This window comes from Solea senegalensis, linkage group LG21, assembly GCF_019176455.1.
Source record: "Solea senegalensis isolate Sse05_10M linkage group LG21, IFAPA_SoseM_1, whole genome shotgun sequence".
Taxonomy (NCBI): Eukaryota; Metazoa; Chordata; class Actinopteri; order Pleuronectiformes; family Soleidae; genus Solea; species Solea senegalensis.
This window is the reverse complement of record NC_058040.1, coordinates 6151576-6163741: the sequence shown is the minus strand read 5'-3', so window position 1 is coordinate 6163741 and position 12166 is coordinate 6151576. Positions and strand designations below refer to the sequence as shown.

The 12166-nt window shown below is 38.7% G+C and overlaps 1 protein-coding gene across 11 annotated transcripts in view; it reads left to right on the top strand.

Moving 5' to 3' along the window:
• rapgef1b (Rap guanine nucleotide exchange factor (GEF) 1b) overlaps window positions 1–12166 on the top strand; it is a 42560-nt gene that overhangs the window by 3846 nt on the left and 26548 nt on the right. Inside the window, exon 1 of one of the 11 annotated variants that reach the window (XM_044011866.1) lies at window positions 796–865. The exons of the other annotated variants lie outside the window; for them this stretch is intronic. Within the exon in view, the coding sequence (XP_043867801.1) occupies window positions 850–865 (16 nt within the window). The 5' untranslated portion in view covers window positions 796–849. Of the gene's footprint in view, window positions 1–795; window positions 866–12166 lie in introns of those variants that run through there. 11 annotated transcript variants of the gene reach the window in all.

Here is a 12166-nt window from a genome sequence, read left to right as displayed (position 1 = left end):
TATGGGTCTTGGTCTGACATACTGCAATTTTGAGGTTTGGTGGCAGCAAGCATTTTACCCTCCCTCTCCCACAGAATGAGAGGCTTGCTGTTCTCATATAGGTTTCGCTATGTTGTAATTACTTTTTTGTATGTGCTGTGTATGGGAAAGCAAAAAGAGGCAGGGAATAGAGCTTAGGAAGGGAGAGAAAGAGGGTGGAGAAAGGTAGTGCACTGATGGGAAACAAGTCTGAACACAGATGAAGAACTGTAGAGAGGATTGGATGGATTATACCTTGAGTAATCACTGTACTGAGGCTATTGGTGATGACCAATGGAAGGCTGTCTATGAAGGCAATAACAGGAATGTTTTCAGAGCCATTCCACCCTTAACATCTTCTACAGAGATTGTTTTGGGGGATTTTATTTGTAATTCAAACTGACTTCCATTTATGGGTCACGTTTATTTCTCTGCTTCCATCTCTAGCTCATGAGAGTTTTTTTCCTTGGGGGCGATCATCTTAAAAGATGATGCTTCACTTGATTTCACTGCTGTGTGTTGACCTACATGGCAGAGAGCAGATAATTTATTCCTGCAGGTGGCCTGCTCACTTCCCTGAGACTGTTCAGTGCATCTCCACTCCAGACAATTGTGGGTTGGACCCTCTCCAGGACCATTGATGACAGCTTAGAAAGCGTCACCATTCTATCCAGGATTCTTTGACACTAGCTGCATTTAAACAGCTTTTGCAAGATTAATTATTTTTGAAATGATGAACTTTTAACTTTTTTACTACCTCTTGCCTGCTTTTGGAGCTATTTGTGGATCTTTCCTCTGAAGTGCAGTGTAACGTGGCTGAGTCAAGCTAGGATGATCATGAGGACCAGTAAGTTTGTGACTAACTCTCAGGAGTGCTACTGAGTGATGGTTGGATTTTTTTTGTACAATGAGGACCTGTTGGTCAGACGAGCATATTTCAAAGCTGTCAGTATCACCTCTGGATTCATAGCTTGTGTGGATACTGGCCTCTGGGATGGGCAACATAAGCTGGAGGAGCCAGGCCTCCTCAGAGGACACATACTCCTCTCTACAGGGGGATCTAGATGAAGACACAGGTAGACACACAAATATAGCAGAACTTATCCTGATTCATGCATGCAAACCAGTAATATTGATGCTAGCTGTCATTGCAATGCTTCCTGCTTTCTTTTTAATTCAAAAATCAATTCATTGTAATAAACTGAACTGGGTAGAGAATCACATCGTTTAATAGCTTTTTGATATTGTTTTCTCCACACTTTATAGAACACTTTTTTTATAAAATGGAAGCAGTCTTGCATTGATTTTGGGGGAGGTTTACTTCTTTGTTTAATGCTGTTGTCGCCAGTTTTGGAGCTTTAATGTAACTTAGTGGCAGAATGAAATGCAGGGGACATTCCTTGCCGAGCTTTTTGTGTCGTGTGGCTTTATGGAAAGTGCTCATTTGCTCTGCTAAAATTTGGGTGGACCCAGCCGGAGGAGGCTACTCTGTGGAGCAGCAGCCTTCCCTCACAAACTGCCTTTCTGCCTCATCACCATGTAGACAGAGACCATTGCCACTCTCATCTCACCTCATCAGGAGATGCCAGTTTCCCTAGATGCTGCTGTCTTAATCCAGTTACACAATACAAACATTGGTGTTGGTTACATTCCATGCGGCTGTAATCTTGGCTTCTTAAATCCAGACTGCCTATCTTGCATCACAATGGTAGCCGAGTCTGTTTGTTGACCCACTGTGTTGGGGTTAATGCAACTTGATTTATTAAGGTTTGTAGGGAACCCATGCTTCTCCTGTTAATCTGTGTGAACACATCCGCCCTGGTGAGCCAGTACCACGTAGAGGCTCCATAATTAAGGTATTTGAGAGTCTATCATTGTGTAATTACACACAGCCAAGTGCTATAATACTCTGTATAATAATCTGTGCATTTCAGACCAGCGGGCAGGAAGTGTCTTTGTTGTCTGATTAGACAGACGGTCAAGGTCTTTCCCTAGGTCTAAGTACCCTCTCCACAGTAGGTTTACATTTTGATCATTAAAGAATGAACCCAAGTAAAAACTCAAAATGTAACTAAGTCCTGGACCAAAGTTCTTCTGTCATTTTTAATTAAGGCCCTACGAATGACGGAATTAGTTCTTAATTAGATGATGGCACCAAAAGAAACAAGATGGAGAACCACTGCTGAAAACTTTCAGTTCTTATTTTACAATGAGCATTTATTGCAGTCGTAAGATCGGCATACTCAGATTATTTTTTGCTGCATTAGATTTAAATAAGAGGTAGTTATTTTTGATTGTCCATTGAAAAGACTATTAAATGGCTGACAAGAGCACATGCATGTCAGACTGACACCACAATTACCCAGCCATTAAGAATAATGTAAAATAAGTGCCTGTCTGTCTGAATGTAGAGCATTTTTTAGCAACCAAAGAAGAATAATTGTTACAAGCATTGTCTGGGTTAAAATGTGGAGATAAAAAAAAAAGCTTTATGTCAAATGTGCATGTCAGTCAAACCCCTGGGTGGCATGGCTGTGTCAGAGAGCTGGCACACAATGAAGGGGATGTCCCACAGTCTCTGCCAGTTTCCAATTCCAGTCTAAATCAGGAATGAAGAGAGAAGTTGACATTGCTTGCAAACGAGTCATCGGTGTTGTCAAGGCAGATGTGGGTGTGTATTTGTGCGTATTCATGGCTTTATGTTTGAATAAATGGATAATTCCAAATCTTTCGTTTGATATCCTGATATCATACCCAAATAGTATCTGACATACTTGCAAGTAGACAATGTTTAATCTGTCAGACTCTGGCTCAGCCTCTAACCCTGTGGGCAGAATGTTGACATTATGTTAGTGTTTGCATGCATCAGTGTCCACTGACCCACTTCCTCTTGGATGTTCCTTTTCTCACAACCTGAATGAGAAAATGTGTTTTAAAAATACTGATTTATGAGGTTCCTCCAATGGCATTGAGCAATACTGAAGTCATAAAGAAGTAGGGTGGCTCCTGCCATCACTGAACTTAAGTCTGTGGAGGTCAAACTTAAAACATATCTTTAATTCAACACACATCTATAGTTCTTTGAGATGTCCTTTAACAGCGGCATGTTTTCTTGTCTTCTCGGCTGTAGCTGGAGCATAGGCGTTTAACAATTATGGCAAATATGGCGTTTAACAATTACTTCATTGTGCAAAATTGCAATTACTTCATCATGAAAGATGTTTTTAGTGTTTTTTTTCTGACTCTATTTGCATCATTTAAAAAACAACATTCAAACAATGATGTTTAAATTAATCAACAGTATTTTTTCCAATGCTGGATGTGTTTTATGTTGTTCACTGTAGTTTTGTGTGAATGCAAACACATTGGGTGTTGTAGGGTTGCCTTTTTCCAGATATGATAAAAATACATTCTTTTGTTTAGTACGCCTGCTGCACTGTGACTGCTTGCAGAAGAAAAACATCAGTTAATCAATAATTTGTTGGAAGACGATAAGCAACTTTTTACATTCATTTTCTTTTTCACAGTTAGATTGCCACACAGTATGCAGCCTTTCCCCGTTACTGCAGCCGTATTTAAATACATCTAAACTTATTATCAAGACATGATTCCAAGTCATCTTGAACAACAGAGACACTGCAGTCTTTGTTCTGCCTTCTTTAGTTCAAGTTCCTTCTGATTTAAGCTGTTTCCCATTTCATAAGCCCCATTCCTCCGAGGACATGGTCGCTGTGTTGACTGAGCAAAACAAGAAAGCTGAAACAGAATGTTGAGGACCTTGTTTACAGTGTATTTATTTTTACCCGTTTGTCTCGCCCTTATATTGCCATATTACCTTTATTTTCAGATACTGCATTCACTGTTGTTTCTTTGTTCAGAATGTTTGTTAGTTGTGTCACTGGCTCGCAGTGTCTCTCTCAATAGTTTGATCTGATCAAAAATGACAGATGTATGTAGTTTAGTTTTATGTGTTCTTACAGGTGCTTGAAAATCCACTTTTTAATGTTGTCATCAAGGTTTTAAAAGTGGATAAAGGGCTTGAAATGGAACTGCATTTGTTTTGCGACAAATTGCTTTTTGAAAGAGTTAGTTCATGTTGGTTAGATGAAAATTTAGAATTTAGTTCCACTTATCCTTCTGCTATTTAAATGTGATTAGGAAAAAAAACTTTTTGAGTATGTACATATAGGTTTTAAATATTTAATTAACCATGGAACATCTATAAGCCATCTACAAATCAAGGAGCAAGCAGTGTACAGATTTAAATAAGCTTTTCTTTGAGCATAATTAAAAAAATAATTGGTTTGTGTGTGGTTGGTTATTCATCACTGACATAGTTTAAACAGCCACTGCCTAATTAGTAGTGACTTTGCGAGGGCGAGTCTTGTTCTTTGTATGGACACATCTGGTATCTAAGCCTTTTTTTAAGAAGCTGTGAAACAATATAAATGCAAAGAGTTTGGTTTGCCACAGAGTATTTGAACTGGTGCATGGTGCATGTGTTTGTCAGTTTTGTTGAATACTGTGTGTTTGCACAAAATGTTGAGAAGATGACAAGTAGCCAGCTGTACTGACAAGATCAGCTTTGTGTAGCACTCAAACAGGGGGAGAGTGGTACCACTCCCCGCTGCTTAAGGCCATTTACTCACAAGAACACTGTTGCTTATGCTACTCTCTCTCTGTATCTGACTCCGACTTGTACTCGGACAGTGAAGTGATCGGTTCTCTTGAGGCTGTTTGTCTATGCGTGGGATCAGTCTCCTATCTCAAGTGCTTTATAGCGCCCGTTTGCCTCATGCTCTCATGCCAAACAGCTGCTGTTCAGAAAGTGCTGCAGGGATGACGTATTTCTGTACACCAACCAGTTAGTGTCACCCTGGTTTCCTCGCCTAAAGGTTAATGGGATTTTTCCACTGGCTTTTGGATTAATTTAGTGAACGAACACTGTGGCAAACAAACGTTTATGATACTTGCACATTTTATTCAGGGATATACTCTTTAGATGTTTCTGAAGCCTGCATACAAATGCCAGAAGTTATAAGCAAATGCTATGCTATTAATGAACTACATCACTGTCAAATGGCTACTTCACCACCATTATGCATCCAACTGCTCTTAACTTATAATTTGGTTTGCGGCACTTACCTCCTCTGCAAAAGCGTTTCCTCTAAGAAAGTCATAGTTTCCAAGAGCATGAGTCTGAGCACAACAAAGCCATATAGATGGACTAGTGAGGACATCAGCTTTGTCCACAACAAACTTTGTAGTCTCATGACACTAGACAACAGCCTCCTTTTTGAAGATATGCAAAAACTTGAGAAAATCATGAATGGTCTGTTTTGATATAGCGCCTCATATCCATTCAGCGATGCCGCACTTTTTCTGTCACATTTATCACACCTATTTAAACACTGCCAGCCCAGGAGGAGTTTGTTAAGTGTCTTGCCCAGAGACACGTCAGCATGTAGATTAGTGAAGCTGAAGTTTGAGCCCCAACTTTCCACTTTAAAAGTAGAAGGCAAAAGAGGGAACTGGAAGTGCCAAAATGCTAATTTCCACTTTTAGGACTCGGTCATGCAGTATTCTCCTCTGAAATCATCCCAGTAAGATCACAGGGTTTGTAGCTGTCGCCTTGTCTCTGTTATTCTTCTTCTTGATGCCAGAGATACTGACAAGCTGCGTATTTATAGCAATTTATGGTCCTTTATTCTATCTGTTTCACCCAGGGTGAACCTGCTCCTTGCTTGTATCTGCACTTTGCTGAGGCATTCATATAGAAAGTGAGCTTTAAATGGAATTCTAAAAAAATGCAGTATGACTGTAGCCAGAAGGTCATATGAAGTATCAGACTGCTTAGAGCATTGTTTGTGTTAGAGTTGTTATGTATGGCACAGTGAGCTTCTGGTCTTTTTGTGTGCGTGTGTGAGTGAGGTCTGTGCCTGTTTAGCTGAATAAAGTTGTTATACAGAGGAGCTGCATATACAGATGTGCTGCGCCCAGGCTGCTGTGGTCTGTGAGTTTTGTTCAGAAAAGAGGGAGCGGCCTTCAGTGATGGAGACAAGGGACAGGAAATCGTGCCAGTGACCTTGGCGTCAGGGTGGAAGGAACAGGAGGGGTACCCAGGATGCCGTGTTTGTGTTGTATGATTTCTTACACTGCCCTCCAGTATAACACTATAAATTCACCGTCTGTAGCCTCTCTCATTCATGTCATATCAGCAGAATCATTAAAATAACTGGAGTCTAACTAGGGCTGCCACAAACGATTATTTCAATAATCGACTAGTCACCAATTATTTTTGCGATTAGTCAACTAATCGGGTCATATGTAAATTGCAGCTTATCGCGCCAGCATGCAGCTGCACTTGTATAACCATCATTAGCTTCCAGCTTAAAGTGTTTAAGGTATGTGCTAACTAAAAATAAAGACAATTAAGATGATAGTTCATTCAACTTTTAATGAACTTTGCAGCTTGTAGCAGCATGTTTTAATGTGATAAATAAAATGAAGGCACAACTGTGGCCGTTAACATTTTTTTGCTGTAAATGTTTAGTGCATTGTAAAATGGAAACAAAAACTATGCACACACATTTCCTATTCAAACAAGACATAGCTGTTATAACATTACAGACGTATAACATATGTGGTAAGGCTAATGAAATCGTCATCATTAATATTAACGTTTACAGCTATAAGTAGCTCACTATTGACGTTAATTTGACCAGCTAACTAGCCAATTAGCTTACCTCTTCGTCAGAAATGTAATCAGCCACAATATGCTTCCTTTTCAGATGCTCGTGCATTGCTGTCGTGCTATTGCTATCACGGCTGACCCACATTACCACTACTGTGCAAGTGCGTCAAGGACCGAAAGGCAGACAAGACAGTGGAAGGTGCAGCAACAGTTTTGAGAGCACAAACATAGCTTCGAAAAATAAACGATTATGTCGATTATTAAATTCATCGTCGGCGAATTTGATAGTCGACGCAATCGTGACTACTATGCTGATTTTGATACATTGTTCGGTCCTTATAACAACTGAAAATAGTATTGCCTTGACTTATTGAGAAGATTAAACATTTGTCATATTTGTGTCTACCAAAATGTCTAATTAATAGTTATTCATCAGTGATGATCAAGAGTTACAGATTCTCTGCTGATTAATTAAACTAGAGATTGAAACCTTGGCCCAGGCTGCACAACAAACGTGACAGAAAAAACAGCAACAAAAACACGATTTGAAGAGATAATCACCGGACCAATCGTCAAAGGTAGACTAAGTAATTATGGCAAGTAATTTGTAAGTTAGTGTCTTATTTTAACGTAAGTTAAGTTTACATTATTGTTTAACTACTTCTCTCTACATGTTTTTTATCTTACAATTGGACCATCTAAATCTTCCTACTCGTGTGTTATAGACTATATTATGCATTTTTCTTCTGTGAAATGGGGCATTCCGTGTGAAATCTGTTGCTCGCAGCTGAATAGTTCACTGGGATTCCTTTATGCGCTCATTTCTTACCGTCTGGAGATGTGGATGCATGTGTGTTACTGTTGTGTAAAGGACAATTGAGTGACCTAGACCTCGGGGCTCCCTCTATAGCTTTCAATACAATCTAACTGAACCACTGTGCCAAGTGCTCCCATTAACTAGTTCCATTAGTCCACCCACCATGAGACCTCAACCCATATTAAATCCATTCAACTGGAGTTCCAGCTACTGGCATTGGAAAGGGGATAATTTGAATATTCATAATATTCATACTTAAATGTCAGTCACAGCCTGCAGCTGATGTAGTGTGGTCAAAAAGCAATGCCGTACTGTATGTTGTCATTGTATCACTAAAGCTGCCACTTGAGTAGTGCCTTGCTGATGATTTTAGTTACTCACAGACATGAAGAAAGGGAGATTGTAAATGAATGCCAATCAAAAGAAATCAATTTGAGGAATAAATGAGTATATAACAATACAAGTAGTTTTACAAAATTGTACTTAAATACATGTAACATGTCAGTCTGACTGGTATTGTACTAAATCAGAAATTTTAAAGGCACATGGTAAGAACTAGCAGCCAGTGAAGCCAGAAACTGCCTATTATCAACAAGCTGAGAGGGGGCATTCTGTATCAGCACCTAGTGTAGCGGAGGCGGACACAATTCATTCAATAAATTGATTCCACACTAGTGCTCGTGTACTGGCACAAGGGTAGGAGTCCAATTAAAAAGCGGCATCAAGCCACAACTGTAGCTCAAATGAACTGTGCATGGAAATGTATTGAATGTGGTGTTCATCATCGTCATACAACTACTAGAAAACAGAATTCATGTGGTAATCCAGCATTGGTAATACTAGTAAGAACGACCCACCAGTCTGAGCCACAGCACCAGTTGGAAGGTACCGAGGGGCAAAGAGGAATTCAGAAGGGAGAAATTATGGTGTTAACTCTGGACAAATAGAGCCTTGGACGAAGGAGTTTTGTTGGCCTCATATTTAAACAGAGGAGGCCATTGAGGCTACAGACTTGTAAATGTTTATGCCACCACACAATACACAGGTCTTTTGGTCCTATCCACATCCAAACCCTCCTTCCAAGCAACTGGCCTATATTTGACATACGCTAGAATTGTGTGTGAAAGTCATACAATACCACATATACGCAATACCGCAAGTACGTGATTGAAACTCTTAATTTCACTGGAAATTGGTGAAAATCTGTTGATATGATCTGATGGTTTAATTCCAGAGAAGTGTCATATTTTCTTCCGTGGTATTTAACCAGTAACAGAACAGTCTGTGTAATACATTGGTGTGAACTTATAACCTTAGCTTATGTGGCCTACTGTAACTTTGAACAAAGTTCCTGCCCAGATTTACTGTTTGTTTCTACATTTCTGTTTATTTTTCTATAGTGTACATTGTTATTAAACGCACCTCCTCATTGACAGTAGTTTAATCATTAATTAAACATGATGTTTAAGGATTATTAAACTCCAAAAGCAGTAAAAAGACAGCTCCCAATATTGAAAGCCTTTTTAATATGTCAGGTCTTAAGGTTTGTAGTACTGTAAAGCTACTGTGTATACTAATAGTCACTTTGAGAATGCCCTAATTTTTCCAGATCGTTGATTATTGACATAGTGTGTTTAATGTGTCACTGTCACACAATTTTTAGCATAGAACAAATAAAAGGAACAAAAACAGAATAATGGCATAATTATGGAATCTTGCATCTAAATGATGATTTTGACAGTATCATGAAAAATATCCAGAAGGGTCCACTAGATTTCTCCCTTTTGTTTGATGAAACTCATTGTTTTATAATAGTTCAACAACAACAATTTTATTTATTTTACTGTGTACATATGACATGTCTTTTTCTACACGGTGTTTAAAGGAAAGGCACAGACGAAAAGCTATTAGTAATACCAATGCTTAGGCAGATTCAGTTTGAGTCACACAGAGCTTTACACAGACCCACTCACCTCAATATCGACATACCATCTACATGCTGTGTAATAGTAGTACTGTCCACCGTCTGCTTTAACCTCAGTAGCCTTGTGTTCACACATTGTTGTTCATTACAGTAAATTGTTTTGCTTTACTGAGCTTTCACTTCACCCCTCACTTTTTGTCTCACGGTGCTCAGTCGAAACCTTGTGACTTTGTGTTTGAAAAAGTTGTATAAGTCTGCTGCAGGCTGCTGTTTAAATGCAGGAAATGACACAACTTGCTGATTATAGATTGTGCAAGGTCAGATCAATGTATGTTTCCCAAAGTGCAATGAAAAAGAAGTGTGCCCTCACTAACCCTTCTTTTGCATTTTGTTGAATAATGGATTTGTCTCATTAAAGTACACTGCGGTTGTGAAAATACTGTTATGTTGACTGACGTAGCCTGTGTCATGAGAAAGCAACACCTAAGGAATTAATAGACACAAGAATGAAGTATGTGTTACCAAGTCATAAGGAAAGGTTTTATTTTGTGTCCCAGTATAGTGCTTGTTTTTTTTTTAATTATGGTTTAACTTAATACTTTTTCCTCCACACTGATGAGTGGTTTTAAAGCCCCTGCTTGTCACACATTTATTAAATGTGACATTATTTGTTTGAATCATGTCAAATTTAAATTTTGGAGGATAATGTACAATTCTTAGAGGTTTTTATGCTAAACTAAATCCTGAGAAGTGACAAACCACAAAAAGAGGGTGAGGGTTTTTTTTTATCACTCTTTGATCTCATGGTTTATAGTGAGTGATGACTTTCCCAGAGCAGCAGTTTCCCCAGAAAGATGTAGTCTCAATCATCAGTCTACTGTGGCATGTCTGTGGTTACATTTGAGAGCAGATGGCACAAACACTCTCAAGGAAAGAGTTTTTCTTCTTGCAGATGTTCATTTGTTCACTTTCACATCTTCACATCACATAAAAACTCAATGCACAGACAACCAAACACAGCCACTCTTAGCCGTTAAGGATCTAGTTAGTAACTCTCAAAGCAGAATTGTTCTTTGTTACTGGTGGCCTGTATTACTGTGGCTATGCTCTGTTAGCCACGGTTGAACAGATGTCTGTTCCCATGCAACCCAGCATGCAGATCGCCTTCATCACCACTTTCATATTTGCTCCTGATCATTTACTCATGGCTGAGGAGGCTGGTTGGCTAGTCATTGACAGAGATACGAAAGGGCATATTTGTGTGCACTGTTAATCACTTAAAATAGGAGGTATATATAAAATATGTGATTTCAGTCAAATATAAATATTTTTTTGTTAAATTAAGTAGATATTGTATCCAAGTATTTGAAGTATTCATTTACATAAAAATGAACCCAAATGTAGCAAGACCATTGTAGTCCTTGATGTAGTTTCTCAGTGCCAAGTCAACAGTCATTCACCAGTTATGTTTATTTATTTTTAAATTCATTTGGAATTTTAATATTTTGATCAGCTTGTTCTAGAAATTAGATTGTCTTTGTTACTCATTTGTTAAGTTGAAATATACACGACTGTAAGTGGGCTGAGCACTTCTCCTTTACTCTCTCAGTAAATGGATGCATGCTAGATCTCAGACAGTAGGTTCCATGCTCAATTAAGTTGTGCTCAACTACGCCATTTAACCGAACTACTACTACTGTCCTCGTCCCAGTATACAAGCTCAAGCAGGGACTTTATTTACGTCCTTTCTGTGTGGAGTTTGCGTGTTCTCCCCCACGTGCACGTGGCTTTTCTCTCCAGAGCTAACACATAATGGAGTCCACGGAGGCATCACACACAAACATCTGTCTTCCTCTGTGTTTGCGTGTGTGTAGCTCAGCAGAGATGGACAGAAAGCAAGATGACTCACTCTGTTAAAAAGAAACAACAAGGTTGTTAAGCTCAAAAAAGACAATTGTTGACAATTAAATTTGCCGATAACCAATGTAGTAATTTTCAGTCAAACTAAGATGTTTACATATATGAAAAAAATCCAGTTTTAGTTGAACTAACACAATCCTTTTTTTTCTAAACACACTGCATTTGCTACACCCATACAGAACAGCTGGAAAACTTAGCACTGAATTTCTTCCCCCGTTGCCTCTCCAATCAGCCATTTACCAGGGACACGCTCCATACCAAGGCCTCCTTTCTTCCTTGCCACACATTGATAACTGATGATGTAAAAAGGATTTCTATTGAAAACTGAAAACGGTCAGCAGGAAGCCAATGGAGAGAATAAATAATTAACTAAGCACCAAACTATTTCCTGTTGAATATGTCTTTCTTTCCTGTCCATTTTTCTTCCCACTGTTCATCTTGCGTGTCTCCAGCTTGCATTCCACTCTGTTGCATCACTGCCTGTGGAGATGCAGTTCTTCTTACACTGCTTCTCTGAGGTTTTCTTTACAGTGAACAAACAGTAATTCAACCACTATGGTGTTGTTTTTTATGGACACTTGTAAATAATTACCCGTCTATTTACATGTATCATAGGAACGCATTGCTTTCCCGTTTCTATTAAGTGTACAAATAATTTATGTACAGTGTCTTTTAAAAGGATATATGTATTAACAGGAATTTTTGTATTAACAGAAATTTTTTTAATGTTTAAATTCAGTCAGATGTATTTTCATCCTTTGCAGATTCTTGTTTCAAGCATTTTTCTTCTATC